The sequence below is a fragment of the Bemisia tabaci genome, chromosome 4, assembly GCF_918797505.1.
Source record: "Bemisia tabaci chromosome 4, PGI_BMITA_v3".
NCBI classification, from domain to species: domain Eukaryota; kingdom Metazoa; phylum Arthropoda; class Insecta; order Hemiptera; family Aleyrodidae; genus Bemisia; species Bemisia tabaci.
This window is the reverse complement of record NC_092796.1, coordinates 18725841-18746546: the sequence shown is the minus strand read 5'-3', so window position 1 is coordinate 18746546 and position 20706 is coordinate 18725841. Positions and strand designations below refer to the sequence as shown.

Genomic DNA, 20706 nt, shown 5'->3' with positions numbered 1-20706 from the left:
AGCTTCCCACCAAAAAATTGTCAATATTAAAGGAAAATAATTGTGTAAGTTTCAATACTGTACAAAAATTCAGTATTTTCAAAAGAAAATGAGAGGTTGCACGATATTGAAAACACTATTGAAACACTAATACTTTTTGCTGAATGCGATCCAACTGATGTTTGCAACGCGTGAAATTACCAAGGGTAATCTCTGAAAAATTGAGAGAATCGCCAGATTGAGTAAAACAAGTCTTCAGATATGTCATTTATTAATATAATATTGACATAGACTAACATTTTATTTTTAACAACGTCTGTCTATGCTTCTTCCAAGGTATATATTTTTCAACTTTTAATCTTTTTCTCCTCAATATCACAAGATTTATTCAACGTTTTCATACGCTGGACCGTTCATATTTCTCTCCTCTGCGGTTTTATTTGAAGTTTATCTTTACCTCTCCCTCTCCGTAAATTCAAGTTGATGATTTAATCTGATTGATTCGGTCTGAACAACAGCAAAATCAGCTAAACGAAAACGAAAGGACCAGGCTTATTCCAAACGGCAACTAGAGTGAGTTTCAGGTGAATGAAACCAATGGACGAGGACCAATACCGGGGTAGCAGCAAGCTGCAAGAACCAAGCACCAAGGCCCAAACCCGGCCTAGAAAGTTAATTACACGAGCCAAAACAAATACACCTAGTTGAGCCGCGTAAAAGGAGCCATCGCAGCGGAGAGACAAAAAAGAAAGTTCAAAAAAGGAGGAAGACGAAACTCAAAATGTCAAAAAAAAAACAAAAACAAATAATCTTTTGTGTTTACACACGCCGATAAGAAACGCTTTCTCCCCTAAACGTCGGCACACGTAACTCTTTCGTGTAACGTATTACAAAAAGAATCCACTGTTCTTCTTACTCAGTTTCGGTGTGCCGGAAGGTTCAGGTGGGGGTCACGGGGGGCGGGAAGGGGGGCAACGCGAGGAGACGGCGGGCAGACGCAGTGCCCCGGACGCTGCGGCGGGGGGCCGGGGGGTGAACGAGAGGGGGCAGCAGATCCATTGAGGAGTGTTCCTCCGCGCCGGTCGTATAAAAACTCAGTCTACGAAATTCAAATTATCAGTCCGTTTTTGACAAGTGAAGGGGTGTTGTGTTTCCTCCGCGTAGTGCCCGGCTTTGGATATTCAGTGAAGATGGAGTACGCGAAAATCTGTTTGTTGTTGGTTCTGCCGGCTTTGGCCAGTTGTGCGGTGACGGGGTTCGCCTCCCAGGATAACGAGGTCGTGTGGCGGGCCCGCAGTGCCGACAGTGAGGACAAGGGGGCCTAAAGGTCTTCGCAAAGGTCCTCGAGGACTGCAACTCGGAGGACTACTCGAAAATCGCGTCGTGTCTCGGCGTGAAGACGATCGTGGCCCTCGACAGGGCTGCCCGCGCCGGGAGTATCGACTTGATCTCCGGAGTGAAGTTGGTTAAGACCGAGGATGCTGAATCCCTGAGGAATGGACGCTCCCTCACCGAGGAAGACATCCAGAACTCCATCGACGCCGAACCCACCGAGAGGTCCTCCCGGCTCCTGGACCTCCTCTTCGAGTCCGCCACCAAGTTCCTCCAGTCCCACTCCCTCGAGTTCAAATTCCCCCAGACTTCCCCGCAAGAGCTCCAGAGAGCTTTCGAAGAAGGTATGTTTCCGTTTTGCGTTCTGAGCTTTTGTATTATTCACTGAAAAAAAACACATTGGATCTGGATTCCAGACTCTTGAAAACATTGACAAGAAAAAGGACTCTTGATTCAATCAGATTTGAGCTTAAATCAAAAGGAAATCCGCTCAAATTAAGAGGCTTGGTTCTTGATTTAAGATTAAATCTGATTGAATCAAGAGTACTTTTTTCTTGTCGATGTTTTTAAGAGTCTGGACTCTAGATCCAATGTGGTTTTTTTCCAGTGTTGACTGAGCTTATTGGAAAGGTACCAGCTCATATCTCGATTGAAAAAAGTCGAGTTAAGAGTAGTTTTGAGCTCAACCAGTCTTAATCGATGGCTAAGGTTGAACAAAGGTACCACTCTTGCGGCAATGGTGCAAATTTACGCATGATGTTATTTTTGATACAAACCTAAACAACAATTAAACGCGAAATTGTTGCTGTTCCGATCCCGAGCACCAAGTCAATTCTCAGAGAAGTTCAATAAAAAATATCGCAAAGTTATTTTTGATAAATCATAAACTATGAGCGGAAATTTTCAACAGTACAAATGAAGGTGCTCTTTTTTTACTTAAGCCATTGTTACTTCATTTTATTCGAAATTAAAGCTCGAAAAAAGTTTGGTTTGTGAACATTGGTCCTAAAAAGTATCCTTCAAATTGAGTTTTACAGAGTAACTATACTTAGCTTTTCCGAAGTTTATACTCAATGTGGGTTGGTTATATGCCATGTATCAAGCTTTTCTTTTCTCTCAGTGTGTCATTTACACATGCCAGATAGTCTTACGTTCTCTTACCTATTTTCTGTCCTCATTTTCTTTTTAATTTCTTGAAATTAAAAAGTATAAGAACAGATTGTGAAACAGGATACCAAAAAGAGTATTTCGTGAAAATGTAAAGCACGACAGCAACAGACAAGAGAGAAAAAGGGAAAATTTAGCTATCCTATAGCTGGAATCAGGTGGTTGTAATGGACAAAGAAGATAAGTAATAGACTAACTAACGGCAATTCACGAGAGATCCTATAGTTAGTCCATCATTTTCTACCTTAGTCTCTAAGGCCTATCTTTTAAATCAATAGGATCGCTTCTTTTTCCCTTTGTCGTCTTTGTCTCTTGCTTTCAAAAATTTCAATAATCAGCCCGCTAACTTTGGTGTATGAAGTGAAAAGGCAAGTCACCGCCCGCATCTTTGCTGTGCTGGCCGAGGAAGCAGAATACCAGAGCGCCTTCGTGTTATCTGATAGGCAACGAGGACATCCCGGAAGCACGTTTAGTTGTATCCAGGCGCTAACATCAACTATCATTTACCATTGCTGTACCACGCTTATTATCATCAATTACTTTTTCAATAGTCAGCCTGCTATTTCCTTTAATTACAGGGGCTTATGATTTGGCCCCGATAATTCTTACAAGGGACTGTTTCTTCTCAGATTTTACAAAATACTACCTACAAAAGTTGTCAGTTCTGCTTGGTAGCGATTGAATTATCAAATCATTTTCCACGGAGATGAGAATCAAGTGGCAGTCGAAATTACCGCTATCCTAAATATAATATTATTATTCATGGCTTGCCCAGTTACCCTCTTCCACCTACTCGCACAGTTCCTCCCAAAATACAAATGGGGCCCTTCCTCTTGACATTCCACAACCTGATTGTGTGTCACTCCTTCGTCGTAGGCGTGGGCTGCTCGACAGTTGTCATTTTAAATTAACTAAACAAGCACCCAAAGACTTCTGAAATTTGGCCAGCACCATAGAGGGGCGTAATAAAAAGAATTTATGAGGCTCCTGAGAGGAAATCCGCACCGGGATACGCGTTACAGTAATCTTTTATGCCAGTACTCCTAAAGCTAAAAAAAAACCGATAGACATTACTTATTAGGCATTATGAGTGCCCAACAATGATCTCAAACCCTCGGCAAGTATTTTGTAATGTTCTAAAGCCGAAAAAAAGTTCAAATTCATCTCAGTTGCTATTCTAAATTTATCTCACACTACGCATCGGGAAAATGTTCAGCAAAAAATTGAAGAAATTATCGTTTGAATTCACGGGGACTCGAACGGCAAAATTTTGATGAAAGGAACCTACATTTTTCATACATTTTTCTCCCGCTCATTTTTCCGAGGTACTTAAAAGTCAAGATAAAACTTAAACAGGTTTTTTTTTTTTAAAAAAAAAGTAAAAAGTATTTTTTTATAAAAGAAAGTTCATTTAGATATCAATCTTTTATAACCTTGCGTCTTTTCATCTTTTGCAAAACATTATTAGTCTGATGCATCCTGAGATGCACAATTTTGACAATGTCATTAGATTCATCTCCTATTCTCCTAAAGTCTTTCAGAGACTAAGTTAAACATAAACTCTAAATAACGAACTTATTTCGATGATTTTCATCAAAGTCTCATAATAAAAATACTAATCACATTTTAATTCATTCATATTTTGATCTTAAAAGTGCCTCAAATTGGCAACGATGCCAATCGTGAATAATTAAACGAGGAGAAAATTGGGTGCCACAGGCGCTAGGGACGGAGAGGGCAAAGAACATAGGTACGCACTATTATGCGGTGACGATGAACAAAAACCACGCATCAAAATTGCGTATCTATTGACAATAAGCGGTTTTCGCGTAGCAGGGCGCTGGAGGCATCGCTGGAAACATTCCTCGACAAATAAAAGGACTCGGAGACAATACGGAAAGTCTGCCTCATCCGTCAACAAAAGATTAGCGTGTACGTACATGCGTAATACTTTAAAAAACCGTAGGTCCTCATTGTTTGGACTCCTTAAATTATGCGGCGTTTGTTTGGGGAAGAGAGAGCTTCGGCTCTCGGTCCTTTCACCCACTTTTCGGGCTGGAAATCCTCGCCGGGCTAAGATCGGTTTCATGTCCCGTCGTGGAGCTAAGTAGGTGAGGCCCCCCGGAAAAGAGAAGGAAATGAAAGGAAAAGTTGAAAATTTGCCGTGACTTTTAATGGACTTGCTCACTTGCTCTGTGTACGAGACCAAATAAATTTATTCATTTATTCTGATTCTTCTGTGAATCTTTAACAACTCGTTTAGGTTGCTTCCGTACGTGGCTGACCGATTTAGGACTTGACAGATTTTATTCTCATGCAGCCAATTGCTTTTATCGTTCGTGCAATTGAGAACTTTCTTCCTCTTATATTTTCAAACGATTAAGAAGGGTTAGTCGTAAATAATCCACTATTCAGATTGGGTTTAGCCAAGAAAATGAACTTTTTCGAGCCACTTTTATCTATCGGTCGGAAGCTGCCATCAAAATTACAGTTTTCTTTCAATGAATCGTTTAATCGGAAAATTTTAACGGCATCGATTCATATTCTGATTTTCTCTCGGATCTCTTTTTAAATTAAATAATTAAATCATAGAAAAGGTTCGAGTTGTTCGTTGGCTCCTCTCAGTTTTCATCAAAAATGAGACCTAGATGAATAAAAGGAGAAAAATGTCAAAATTATTTACACGATCGCTTATGAAGAATTCTCCCACCTTCGTTTTCCGATTGAAGCTCATATTCATCACGATGCTTTTTTCCGGAAACGCGTTAAACGTGATGCAATGAGAGGGAGAAGTTTGGAAATAAACCGCAGAGCAAGAAAAGGCAGCAGAGGCGGTAGATCGCTTTGAGTGAAATTCTCCCTCTGCAGTCGATTCATCAGCTCAGTTTCATTTTTATTCTCGATGCAGAAATGCAAAATTATCTCGTTGTTAATAGGTAGATTGGCGGCACGTGATTCGTCTCTAATTTTCCGTGGCGAAAATTGACGGCAAATCCTGCGGGAAATCAAGCTCGGTTGCCGAGTCTCCCTGAATTTCTTGCACCCAGCGCTCCGAATCGTCTAAATTTCATTTCAGTAGCTTCCTATTAAATCTGGTGACCCTTGAATCGAGAAGGGAGCAATTGATGGCTCTCTGGTGAGGTGAATGGAAACCAGCCGATATTACGGATGGCGACTCCATCTGATACTTCTGGGATAACCATCTGAACTTGAGTTCGTGACGTTGCCGTCATCATTGTTTTTTGGCGTGAATGAACTTTTTTCAATAGGACTGTATGCCCTAGTTCACCCTTTACTTAACATTTCAATTTATTAATAATTTAAGAATGGAAAAGACGAAAAGAAGTGAAAAGATTTGTCAAGCAATTTCTCGCACGTGAATTTATCAACATTTTCTGACACTAAAGAAGCAGTCAATCGTTGATTTTCAGGAGAAATGACTATTCCAAAATACAATTTTTTCTTCTTTTTTTACTGACTTGTCTTATCTGCCGAGCAACTTACGAGCCCTTTTTAGTTATCAATTACTGTTTGTAGGACATTTGAAGTCAATTAATTTTCTTATGCAGTCTCCTCTCTTTCTCTTTTTGATGTTCTTTTGTATCGTAAGGAAAAAATGCATGTTTTTAACTTCATCAAATGAGGCTCTTTATCGCATGACCATATCAAGTAAACGTTTTAGCTAAATCGGAAGAATAATTATTCTAACCCGGAGTATTTCGAGTGAAAATGATTCGTCAAACGTCAATTTTCCTCAGACCATAAAGCCCCGTATAATATTTCAAGACTAAGTTTTCGCGTACATATGCCTGTAATTCAAGAACTTATCGATGCATACAAGTGTGTTCGTCAACTTTAGCCAAGGCACTGTTTCGAGTGTCGCAAATTCAGATACGAATAGACATAAGGTGAAATCTTTGAATAAATTGGTTGACATGACAAGAATACAAAAAACAAAAAGAAAACTAATTTTTATGGCCAGAAGTTGCAACTGCAAGCGCCCTCTGTGTTGGGAGCTATGCTAGAGGGAAGGAGAACGGGTCAATTTATCACCTCCTGCATTTTTCTGTCAATTATCTTGGACTCTTTCACTCTCGATTTTTATCGTAGGTAATTGATTCTCGTTCTTTTTAAACCTAATTTTCTCACGGTATGATGCACCCACAACATTATGGCTGCGATATTTATCAAGCAGAGTTACAAAATAATGGTCAATGTGAATTTAGGCATTACGTAACAGCTCTCTTTTTCTTCAAAATGGTTCCCGAAATCTGATTGATTTGAAACATTATAGAGATCTGTCATGATGAATCATAATTGGATACCCGATTTATTTTCATGAAAAAATATTCATCGATATATTTCTTGTAGTGTGCGATTTATGGTCATCCTATCACAGTATTTTCTAAAATTGCAAGTCAAATATATACCTTCCGATTAAGCTCTAAAAAGTAAAATGTAAGGATGGATTCGGCATAATATTCGCAGTTTTATTATTAAAAAAATGTTGTACCAAAAAAATAGCATAGTGTTAAAACAGCACTCTAAAACGAATCCATATCCTAAAATGAACTACTTTTCTGATCTTCGTTTAAGTCTCCATCCAAATCGAAGGGCAGATGCTGACCTATATATATCATAAACAGACATGGATTTCTTTGTTTGCTTCAATACAATCCAGTCAGTGGCATTGATAGAGATCGTGATATTTTTAGGATTATTTTCAAGATAGTTGATATTAATTTGAATAGAAAATCCCCCATTGACATATCCAGGATAGTAATTAAAACAACAGTGAGTGCCGTCTTTTAAACAGAGGCACAACCTGATGAAGTGTTCGGAATTCCTGGCTTTCACCTCATCAATTTACGGCTAAAATCGCATGATTTATGGTACAGTATGAGCTTATGTCCATCGTAGATTCTTTGTATTTGGCCGCGCGGTATGCCTCTTTCTGGGAATACCTTTCCTCAAGCTGAGTCTCATTCTTTGGCAATACACATTAATTTGGAAAGCAGTTTCAAACAAGCGGCAGGTAAAGAATTATTAGATGAATTGGCAACTTTAGTTTCGAGCCAGATGGTGAGCGTGACGCGCACTGAACTTGACACTGATAATCTGCCAAAATTCTGCTCAGGAATTCTTGGCGTAGGTGAAGGATTTGAGGGCATGCATCATACCACAAGTCAAACTGTGAAGCCCATCAAACTCCTCTATGTTGCAAGATTTTTTTTTGGATGTCGAAGAAGAAATAACTGCAACCGGCATTCTTTTTTCAGAGCGATACTTCTAATAATATTGGGCGGAAAACTTTTACGTTCGCACGATTCTTAGTTTACACCTAATTTAATTCATCTACAAAATACAAGTCCAAAATACGATTCTGTGCAACAGAAAACTGACTCACTGAATTAGCTCCAACTTAATGCAAATAATTATGTTTTGTCTCCAAGCATAAATAGACTCAAGAGATACCATGATACTTGTTGGTCAAAGTCGTCTCTTCCAGACGAGCAGGAAGCCGTGTTGAAAAAAGAGAAAAGTAGGTTCATGTCCGTGGAAATATCGACAAATAATGTTTTGATACCAGGCAATGGAGGATTGGAGGTCACCGAAGTATACGAGTGTTTTCCGATGAGGATTGGTTCGTTACGTTTCTATTTTCCGTTGCCCACGTGCCAAAGCCAACAACGAAATAAATCCGAAAATCGTGGCGCGCGATGACACGCGTTGGATTGAAAAAAAATCCTGCCTATATAAAATAGATAGCAGTGGAGTTGGCATTCGGCGACTGCGATGAGTCATCGATTACTGATTTCGATCCATCTTCCCAATAAATGCACTCATGTTTCTACCTTTAATGGTGAATTTCGCATCTTTGAAGATTATTCTACACGTTTTATTCTTTAAGATCCCTTGATAATCACTTTCGACTATTAATATGATTGAAAAATCCAAGTAAGAGACAGAATTTTTCTGTTTTAAGAGATTTTCCTACCGGTTTATAACGTGAAAAATACGAAATAAATTACGTTAATATGTCACGAACTGTTGCTCTGAGACTTCTCTGTAGAAACAAATCGCTCAACGATAAGTTTGGCTGTAAACTATTAGGCACGACGTTAGCGTATAGCCTTCTAGCAACCAAAGATACATAATTTACAGTGAAATTCATCTATTTTGCATTGTAAACTTTGCATGGAAGTTGGAATCTACTCTCAACTATCGGTTTGACCGTTTTATTATACAATTTGAACCAGTGGCGTGGCGTGCTTTGCGATATATCGATTGCTCTGCCTTTTAAATTTATGGAAAAGGATCGATTATCAAGGTGTTCGCAACGAACACCTTGACAATCGATTCTTTACTACAGCTTCAAATGGAGAAATATCGATAATCGATCCTTCACGCCACGCCACTGATTTGAACCAAAAATAAATGATGTAGTGCCTCACTGTTCGTTCCTGCAGAGAGGCACTATGCCAGTGCCACCAGTTATGCGAAATTGAAGGAGGACATATCCGGATAGAAATTAAATCGGCCATTCTCAAAAAGACTTAAGCGCCAGAAATTCAAATGTAAGAAACATAGTAAAAACTGTATCGATCAACCCGTTTTTAATCTTAATTCAAGTAATAATTTGATTAACCAATTGAATGTTTTCATATTTTGGAGCTACAAGATGTGGAACAGGTCAATTTAAAAGTTTTTTTGTGTTTTCCTCATATTTTAATTTTTGCGCTTAAGTATTTTTGAGAATGACTTTTTCAATTAAGTTTTCATTCTAATAATGTGTGATGCAATAAGTGAATACCATGATCGTCCCGAGATTCTTACTCATGACCCTGATAAAAATGGCAAATGTCTGCTCTGTGCGTTCCTTTTGAATTTGAAACACAAACCCCTGTTCTGATCAGGCACTGATTGTACACACGTACATTGTCACAAACAGTATCAGTGTGATCCTTACATTTTTTTTAAAGATCAGTTGCTTGATTGTAAGTGGGGTGAGTGTTGTTGGGTCCTTTTGATAAAGGAGCGCTGATTTAAAAATTGCCTTTTTTATCAGGACATGTTCATGGTCATTCTCCAGCATTGGCAAGAACCAGGAAAGTGAAAACTATTCAGAGATCAACTATTGAAACCATTTAATCCAAGTTAGCTGACAGCTGAGTGAGTCCTCAATCCAGGATAATTGCGCTTTTTGCACTGTTATTCAATACTGGGCCGTGAAGAGATTAGCGGTTTCCTGCCGCCTCTCAGCACGATATCAATGGTTCTGTGTTGCACCAGTTCTGCAAACATGCCATTGTTGACCAGAAACTCCCATTCCTGTAGGTAAAAAAGTATAAAATAAAAAACATTTTTTGACAAAATATGACAAACCGGTGGGTGCACGTTGCAATTCGTCCTTAAATCCTGTAGAAAGTATCGATTAAGACGCAGAAAATAAAAACAGTTAAACCAGAAAACCTGCCAATGATACAAAAAATCATGGAAGGTATCTAAAAAATAGTTCTCTGCTCAATAATAATCCGTTCGAAAAATTTTGCGCAATAAGAATATTTTGAGAGAGTTTTGTAGCACGAACAATTTGCCAAAATGTGCATCGTGGAGAACCCTCCGGTGTTTGATGCTTTTTCTCGTGAGAATAGACAAAATTGAAGAAAAATATACTTGGAAAATTTTGTGTCCGAATCAAAAAGTTAGAGTGTGTTATTATTAGCTCAAATGAAAAAACAGATAACGTTGCATCTTATATCTGCAGGTATACATAGAAGTAGTTTGAAGAAAAAGATGCATGAAAATAGTGCAGAATCATCAATTTCATTAATTTCTTTGATTAAAATAGCTCAACTTACTTTAGTATCCCATGACTCTCTGTTACTTGCTCAGAAAATATTATTGTCTAATGGACCACTAGACAAGGTAAGAATTAAAGCATTCTAATACATGTTTCCTAACCAAAATTTCACGTGAAACACGATTTGCGCAACGAAAATTACTGAAATTAACTCCTAAGTAAGATATTAACGCCTTTATTTCACATTGGATACAAGAAATTCGAATTGCCCGCTCACAAGAAACTCAAAGCTCTACGCGAGTCAAATCGCGCACTACAACGGTTTCAGCAAGCTTCTCAATCGAGCAATGTTCATTTCCCACCATGTGTTATTCAAACTATTAGCAATTTGCTATAGCTGAGCCAAAGCGACAAGATTGAGGTTGCCAGATTTTTTTTTATCGCAGAGACGTTCATGATAACGTTTAGCGCGCCATGTGAATCACGTAGAGCATTGAGTTTTCATGAGCGGGTGGTTTGAATTCACGCATCAAGAATCATCAAATATCTTCGTAAGGAGTTAATTTCGGTAATTTTCTTTGTGCTCATCGTGTTCTATGCAAAATTTTAATTACGAAACAATTATCAGAATGCTGAAATTCGTACCTTGTCTAGTGGTCCATTGTCACTTAAAATGTTTGCTTAGATATTGTAACCTCCTACTATCCATAGATAAACGCTGATTGTAACGTAAAATTAAATTAAATCTTAGTTAGAATCCGCGAGAACGTCAAGGTGTGGCTGAGGTAGAAATATTTCTTGCGTTTCGCTTGACCTACGACTCCTCATTTTATGCTTTTTGCACTAATTTTCCTGCAGAGCTGATAGGTCGTTACTCCGTTTTGCGACTTCGCTAACACGCCAAATTACGGCTCGACATCGCCAAAATAAGTTGATTCGTCATAGGATCAATGCTGCCATTTTTTAATGAAAATATTTTGCATCATCGTCCCGTTCAAGATGTATTGTGTTATCAATTTTAGCAACTGGATGTAGCTCCAAAAATTGTGCAACAACCCCGGTAGTGAGGGTTTTTCTAATCTTTAATAAACCGTCAAGCAGCCAAAGCGTGTAAGGAAAGTGAAAGGGTTAAGAACCCTTCTTAACGTAGGAAACACATACAAAAACATGGAAACTAGTACATAACCGCCGTATGATCGAGTCAACGTTAAATTATATTTTCTCTGAAACATGATGATAGACACTATTCTTCTCCTTTGCACGGCAGTATACATGTCCGTACTGGGGGCAAAGTATATAGGTCAAATGCACCTGTCGCAGGATTGCGTTTTGATGTTTTAAGGTTATAGATTAGCAAATGACAATACGATCTGTCCAAAACGCCGCGTTTCTGCGTTCAATATATTGATTGAGATATTACCTTTCAAAAACTCCGGTGTATGACGTCATCGTACCGTGATAGTATTTATCATGGTTCCTCTCACTTTGGTATGATCAATTAGAGATATACACTTCTGCACTTGTTGTTCAACTTGAACCATGGATGAAACCAAAGTGAATGCTACCATGGTATGTACCATCGCGGTAGATGACGTCATAGTTATATTTTTAAAGGGCAATATCTCAGTAGATATTGGACGTGGAAACTTGGTTTTCGGAAAAATATTGTTATTATTTGCTGGTCTGTAATCTGAACCAATCAAAACCGAAATATCGGACTAGTGCAACTTCCTACATACATACATTCGAGTCGCTTTACAGCGCGCCCGGGCGCTCTGCGACACCTAATCGCCATCCTTGCCTATCGATCCAGAGGTCATCTGGTAAATGGCATCTTGTGATTTCATCTTGAATGCCAACTATCCACGATTTTGCTGGACGTCCCCTACGTCTTCCGTTCGTGCAACTTCCTTATTGTACTATATCTGGATTCCATTTTGCAATATGGAGCCACTTTTTCTGGCTCATTTTAGAAACAACATATCTACATGCCATTGATCTCCCGATGGAGGCACGTGCTTTAATGGAAGAGCCAAATATTGTTGTTCCTTATTGCAAAATGTTATACAATTTATGGGCAATGGGCCGGATCTCGAACCAACAGCTTTCACGCCGGAGCGTTCCCTCGGTGCGAGATATTGCAACGCTGACAGTAGAAGATACACATTACTCTTCCTGCTGAGTTTTGGTAAAGCCGAAAACAGTACGAGGAATGGCACGCGAGTGGAAAGCGTGCCAAATATGGTCATTTTGCTGGACGAAATCAGAGTCACAGCTCAGACTCAGTCGCGCTGCGCGGGCTCAGCTCGGCGTTTTAATTAATGAACTGACTAGACTCTTTTTCGGCCCTGTCATTCTCTCTGCACAAAAATTCACCGCCTCGCAGAAGCAGAAATTCCGCGCGTTTGTCGGCTAAATTCCCAAGTTCGCTTTTACGATGAGATCAGGTCTACTATCCTATACCGCACGCAGAATCAGAACCGATTCTATGGATGCATACTCGCATGATAAACAAATTGGATACAACTAAAATGTTACGTAAAGCTTTTGAAAAAGTTTGAGAATGTACAATTTGTACATTATTATTATTCATAATATCGAATAAGATCGATATGTGTTGGAGTAAAAAGGAGCCACATAACGTGGAAACGTAAATTGTTCAAAACAGCGGAAAACCCCGATTTGAGGTCAGAAATTTCGATTTTTACATATTACAAGAATCCAGGTAATAAAGCCTAGATTTAGTTTGCATTACGAACAATCTCAAAACAATCTCAATGCGTTACAAGTAAATCAAAGGAGGATGGAATGCAGGCAAAAAGCGTTGTATAGAAGTAAAAAAATTAGATTGTATAATGAGACTGAATTAGTACCCACTTCGCCCGATATTCGATGGTTTCTCCCAGAACAAACAAACTGTTTTGATATCGGTCCTTTGGCCAAGCCTTAAAAAAGTGGCTTAATTCAACGGCTATATAGGCTGATCCAGGATTAAACTTCCAGACTCCAGGAGCGTGTTCTATGGGTCGAAATAAGATTTTTTGCTGTAAATGGATGGGCACTTTGCTCCGCGACATCACACAAACAACTCATTTTCAAAGACTGTAAATTTGAAAAAAAATGCCTTTCATTTCTTCGAAAGTTGGCATAAGAGCACCACCTGGTTCAATAATGTAAGTTCCTATGAGGTCTTTGGACTAAACTAAAAATTGAAGGGTTACGCGTCATATAGCGAGGAGAGCACTTCGGTCACACGGAGAGCTCATGGACTGTAGATTTTGAAAAAATGCCTTTAATTCTTTGAAAGTTGGCTCAAAAGCACCATCTGAGTCATTAATTTAAGTTCCTAAAGGATTCTTGGACTAATCTCATAATTGCAGAGGGACCGATAGGAAACGCTCAATTCTCTGATAAGTGAGTCGGAACGCTTCTAGATAACAGCAGCGAACGCTTTGAGTCAGGTGAAACCCAGGAATTCAAATGCATTATATAATGCATCATATACTATTTCCAAAATTACTCCGTAGGTATACACCAAGCAAAATTAGACAACTAATTAGGTACTCACAATATATCAAAGGTACTATGAATCATCAAGCTAACGCAAGAACTGACACTTAGATCTTTATTAAATACTAATATGTTTGTTGTTAATGAATTTAGAATCCCGGCAGATTCCATCTTTCGCGGTTCCTTTTTACGAGGTACTAAGCACAAATATAATATAATAATACGGCACAAATATGACTGATTTAATGCTTGTTACTTAATAAAGGAGGTTATAAATTGTTAGAAACCGAGGTTTGTTGACAGCAGCGAGGAGATGGCGCTCTCAGCGCTCTCTATTGTTTTCGCTTTGAATTACAGGGATACGCAGTAAGGAGATGGCGCTCCTGGCGGGCGTGTGGTGAACCTTCCAGCAGGTAGATTCGCCCGCCAAATTTAAAATTTGGGAGATGCTAAGCGAAAACCGTTTAGTTTTAAGACTATTTGAACATCGAATAGTCATTCTACCCATTCAAGTAGATATTTGATGGCTTTTGACCGTGCTTAAGGAGAGATTATAATATAAAATCGTATCTGAAGTATGATGTCAATGAATCTAATGGATCCTAATGAATCGTAGAAAAGCTAAGATTTTTACGGATCGCCATCTTTGACAGGAGACTTTGTTAATCAATTACATATTTAATTGAAGATGCCTCATAAAATGAACAAGTCGAGTCCGAATATATGAATTCATCACATATCGCGAAGACATTTACAATAAAGTTCAGTGGTTTGAATAAAAATTTCATAACTATTATCCTGTGATCAAAATTCCAATCAAACTTTATGATTTTGTAAAATTGGCAGTATTTTTCTAAATATTCCAGTAAAAGTGTCTATGCCGGCGCGAAGCGCCGGCTCGAGCGAGAAAGTCCCGTGCGGTCCCCGCACCAATCCGCTAAGCGGATGGGGGGGCGAAGCCCCCCAAATGCCGGCGCGTAGCGCCGGTACGCGGCGCGAAGCGCCGCGCATAAATTGGCCGGAGGCCAATTTTTTTTTGCTGTATAAAGTGCCCCCGATCAGAGTTACGGCCCCCCAAAATTTCGGAAAGTAAATCAATTTTCCTGAATTTTGGCAATGGTTGTGAACCAAATCTCATGAAAATTTGTACTCCCCTGTACTTTTACGCCCTGAATTCAAAAATTATCTAAGTAAAATCGACATCTCAATTTAAATGGACGGGGAGGGGTTTGGGGTTGATTCGGCTCCTAAAGTCTGGCCGTTTAATCTTGGATCACCCTGTATGTAGAAAGGCGTAGGCGCTTAATTAGTCTTCAAGAGTATCGAGCCTCTGGTGAGGCTGCACCAGCGTGACGTAACCAGCTGGACCAGATCATCCCAACCTGCACTAACGAGGTTCTCGATCCGAGCCTCGCGGATCCGGGAAGATCACGACTCGCGCCTCGAACTTGACCGCAAGTTGCGTCACCCGAAGAAAGCTCGATCCGCCGCGATGTAGCTTTCGGCCCGCGCGGCGGCGCCCCGATGAATTTTGATGATAGGATCGGCCAGACCGGACCCAGACTAGCTTGCGTCATCGGTGCAATCGGCAGCAAACCTGTTTAGTTACGACTTACTCTCGTGCTGATGACCCCTACGTGAACGTCACTGACCTTGCAGCGGAGATCACTATGAACTGGTTGCCGGATGGTGATGCAAAATGAAGTTCTTACATGCGGGATCCACACTGAGAAAAAGCTATGGCTTATAAACCGATTAGTGGCTCACATGGAACACAACTAATAGCAATGGCACATATACCTTAGTGATGATATGTATTCATTAGTATGGTTCACAGGCCTAGAAGTATTAGTTCATTTACGACTATCAGTGGTGTTCCCTATGAACCACTAATTGATTATAGAGCCATAGCTTTTTCTCCGTGAAAGCATACCTTGCAGTGGAGGTCTAGAGCACGTGCACGGAGAAAAAAACTTCGTGCGTGGGACCCGAAGTTTAGGTCATATGGATCTCTGCAGTTTTTGGATTGAGCATCTGAACACTTTAGATCTAGCCGTCGAGGTTTGGATCACACATCTGAAACTTCAGTTCTTACATCTGAAGTACTTCGGTTCTTACATCCGAAAAACTTCGGTTCTCACATCTGAAGTACTCCAGATGTAAGAACTGAAGTTTTAGATGTGTGATCCAAACCTCGACAGCTAGATCTAAAGTGTTCAGATGCTCAATCTGAAAACTTCAGAGATCCATATGACCTAAACTTCGGGTCCCACGCACGGGATTTTTTTCTCCGTGTAGATAGGGAGAATTTTGGATAACTCAGCAGTCTGATCGTTGAAATTTTGTGTTAGTTGATCGGAAAGACAAAACCAAGGAGAATGTGATGTGTCCACCTGAATGATTGGTCCTCCTTGTCATGCCGGTAAAGGATGTAATTAACGAGAAGCTTTCTGAGTGAATCTCTTAAAAGTGAAGTGAATGGGCGCCTGCTTAAATTTAATGGTACGCTGGTCGCAATGCAGTAGACTCACGATTAAGTTTTCTCATTTTGGCCCTTGTCTGGGCGTGGGGTGATGAGCATATAGGCTTGAAGGAAGAAGGTGCTGGCGCTGGCGTTTGATGCTGGTCACGTAATACGGTCATTTTTCGGTGGGCCACATACCGTCACGTATTTCGTGCAAGGAGGTGTATGTTCCGCGTATTCTCGAGTTTCAACTTTGGTATTGTTCCATGGTCTCTGTCAAAATAAATACAAAACTGAATAAACAGATAAATAAATAGAAGAAACCGTTTGAAATCGGGCCAAGCTGTTTGTTCGAAAGCACGGAAGGACAAAACCTTCCAAGAATTCAACGTTCACGCATCGGTAACAAAGACAGTGCTATGCAGAAAACTTGAGGGAAATATCTAAACTTTTTCTCCACAAAAATCTGAATCTAATTGAGAACAGTTTGGAGAAAATACCTTGGTACGACCCCTGACGCATTAAATGTCGTCAAGTTGTCTTTTAACTTATCTAAAGATCAAAATTTCAAATATCATTGTTGTGAAAAACGTATGCTTGATGACAAAAGTTTCGTAACTACTATATTACTTGAGTCGCTAATTTCGAATTTGATGTGAAATTGCCTACATTTTGACACCGTGACCTATTAATTGTGGGAAAGTTCATGACACGCTGCGGCGCGGCGTACAACCAGCTCGAAACGCGCACTGACGCCTACAAACCTAAGGGGATACTGCAAGCATTTACAAGGCATCATCTACACGGATCTTGTTCATGTTGAATGGTCAGGCGCAGAGTATGTAACTATTTTAACGTCAGTGTGACAATTTTGCCTACTTCTTAAAATGAAGGCAGTTTGCAAGTCCATAATTTTCAACTACCATAAGTTGATACTGTGACGTGATTCATGAACCGAGCATTGCTTTTATGTTGCAGGCCGTGGCAAGATCAAGAAGAAGCTGTACCCAATCCTCGCTCTCCTGGGTCTGAAGATCTTCGCCGTGTTGCCCCTGATCATCGGAGTGGTGGGTCTGCTCGCCGCCAAGGCCTTCTTCATCGGCAAGATCGCCCTCATCGTCGCCGGAATCCTGGCCATCCAGAAGTACTCGCACGGCGGCTACAGCGGCATCGGCAGCTGGGGCAAGATCGCTGACAACTGGACCTCCGCCACGAACCAGGCTGCCACCGGCTGGAACTCCGCCGCCCAGAGCGCCCCCGGAGGCGGCTACTACAAGCGCAGCATGAACGGTCTCCAGGGCGCCCACGAGATGGCCTACAGCGCCCAGATCCCCGCCTCCTCCGGCAGCGCCGACTCATAACTCTCTTGAAAATAGATTTCAGCTCAAAGTGACGCCCAGACACGCAGACTTTAGAAGTGTTTGAGCTGTTTTTTCACCTTTTTGACCTCTGAAACGACTCCGAAACCCATCGTTAAATGGGGTAGATTTACATGCGCCTTCAAACTAAAGATTAGATGAAAAATACCGTTGCACACAAGCATCAAAAGATTTCGTAATTGGACGTATTTCTGTCAAACGGAACTATGTGCTCAACGACGTGAACCCTGTTATGCATACATTCTTATGGGTCTCAGGGCTCACGTCATAATAATGCACATAGTTCCGTTTGATAGAAATACGTCCAATTCTTCATCGACCGAATATCGAGACTAACTCGCGTGGTTTGTTTCATAGCTTTTCCTATCTTCTCTAGTTCAATAAGTGAAGTTAAATTATAAAGATTGCAAGTCTTTTAAATTTAACGTCTCACTGATTGAATGGCTTTTAAAAGGATAACACGAGAGATTGATATGAAAACAACTAGTTTCTCTGACTCCCTCAGTCATCGCTTGGATGACTTGAGATAGAGTTAACAATATGATAGGAGTATGGGAAAGAGCTTTAATAGTATGATAAATATTCGGGTGGCATCGACATGTTGATGATAGGCTGAAATTCGGTTATGGTAAAAGGTTTGAAAACAGCCCACAAAACTTCCTGTATTTTTAGCGATGAGCTTTATACTGAGTAGCATGCCTTAAAAACTGTATGTTTAAACATGAATTTTTTAAATCATGCGGTGAAGGCGCATGACTCAAGAGTTTGCGGTGTCAGATACCAAAGATTTAAACCAGTTTTCCTTACGTGCCTATATCATCGTTACCAACTTGTGAAAAAATCGAGTTTGGTAAAGGTGACAATCGTTTCCACACACGCATTGTATAAAAATGAAGCCTACAATTAAAATCTATGATACAAGAACGAAGTTGAACCATAAAAGCATTTTAACAGCCTAAGACTGACAATCTCTCTATAGAAATAAAAGAAACCAAAAAGATTAATTTATTCAAATGAAACAATGTAAAACAATATGTGATCCTTTAGCACATTTTGGGGGATCAACAAAACCAAATCCGTTTCTAAATTCTCACCGGACACAAACACAGCGTGTGAATCCAATGCGATGCCAAATAAAAGTAGTTTTAGATTAAGATAGATTTACCGTGGAAAACTGATTGATGCTTAAGTTACTTTGTGTTGTAATTTAACCCTCTAGTTATTGCTCAATTGTTATATTTAATTGTATAATTCTAGATGCAGTCATCAAATCTACAGTAATTTCAGTCATTGGCAATTTAGTTTGTTGCGACAGTTCTGTACGTCGTTCATAAAATCCTACTTTTTTCATTATCTGTGACCATCGTGGAAACCAGTGAAAACTTAGTTGGCATTCATATTTTCACAACTCGAAATCCAGACCAAACTTAAAAGTTATTGTTAAAAAAATATGTTGACAGATCTTCACCTAAAAATACTGCGGATGGTGCCCTGACTGACAGACTGACCGACGGTGGAGTTAAAGAGACTACCATTGTTTATGAGACTACCTCCAAAAATTGACGTTTTACTTTCTCATACTATCAATTGTATATTAATAGATTTTGACTTCGACTTAAGTTACCTCTCTGTTCAATTAATGTTTTTCTCATCTTTTGTGACTGAATTTTAAGTTAGGAAACTTGACTGGACTTTACATTTGACAACATAACTATTTTTGACTTTTTTCGACAAAAAGGGATGATATCCCGCTGACTCTTCAAAGACTGACAATTTGTTAATACATTCATCCTTACAGTCACATTAATGTAAATTTTACCAATAACTTCGTCTCTAGGCCCACGATTACAAAATTCCTTTTGTACATACGTGTGATAAGGACTGTTTTAAATTCAACCAAATTGCAGCTACCAAAATGTACATTCCCTGATTGATTGATAATTAATTTATTACCTAATTTATTTTTGTTAGTTTTGTAAGTTTGACCATATTTCAATGTACAGTTGTGTACTTATCAATTGGTAATATTGTAAACTCAATGAGTTGTTCTAAGTATGCCTTGTCCATGTGATTAAATTCGAATTTGTTTCGACCTTTAAAATCCACTCCAGATCTGACCTTCTACGAAAATTAAATTAATATTTATTTTCTAAATTCCATGTTTTCTTATTTGCAACTTCTTTTAAAATAATCACATTTATACACATTTTCTCACCATATCAGACAGAATACTTTTTAAATCGTAAACTCAATGAGAAATGAAGTCAAGAAACTCTGAGATTATATTTTAAGATATCACAATAATTTAATAAAAAATCAAAATACGAACAAGCTCTTATCAAACCGAGCGACAACTGTAAGAAATCAGATCTAGAAGTTGTACTTCATATGATTCTTTAAACAATTTTTTTTTAAATTTCTTAGAATACGAGGGAACCAACTAAGTTCATTGAACGATTAACGACCAGATTTTTCATTTTAAAGGCCTCTTTTGATTCGTGCGAATAAAGGTTAGAAATGAAGATTATTCACCCAACCTTGGAGACGACTCTTTTGAGCGCATTGGTGAATGTATGCATCATGCCCCATTTCTTATTTTTTTCAATATTTCCTTTGCCTTAACGAATAATGACCGATAACAGAATAGACGATGGTTTAATTTCAATTATATGTGTTAAAAATTCAAAGAAACTCGTTTTATCAAAAACAAAAACAAAAACTTTCTAACAATTTACAGGGATCGCCATAGTATTTTACCGAAAATTTGTAGCATTTAGTGAGGAGATTCATAATTGTCAAGTATAACTTAGCAAACTTTACAATGTTACTATATACGCACTGAAGCGTAATATTCCTGCCTCTATTCCTCTTAAATATGGTGTAACAAACGCACTTATGCAAATTCTGAGCCTCTTACCTCAGAAATAGCTTTAAAAGGTGTGCTAAGCGACACTAATTTTGACAAAGCAATATCGGCACCGTTGGTGGTGGGCATGATTTTCTTTGTCTGTATGTAAGGCATTTTTCATACATATCAGTCTCTACTCATCGTTTGAATAATAGTTGGCTAA

General features: G+C 39.2%; 1 protein-coding gene across 1 annotated transcript in view; it reads left to right on the top strand.

Annotated features, from left to right (window-relative positions):
• The window catches only part of LOC109029991 (uncharacterized), a 28458-nt gene extending 8669 nt beyond the window's left edge, over nt 1–19789 (top strand). The window contains exons 2-3 of the mRNA XM_072299071.1: nt 1296–1655; nt 17235–19789. Coding sequence (XP_072155172.1) covers nt 1296–1655; nt 17235–17617 — 743 coding nt within the window. The 3' untranslated portion in view covers nt 17618–19789. The remainder of the gene's footprint in view (nt 1–1295; nt 1656–17234) is intronic.
• Nucleotides 19790–20706: the final 917 nt, after the last annotated feature.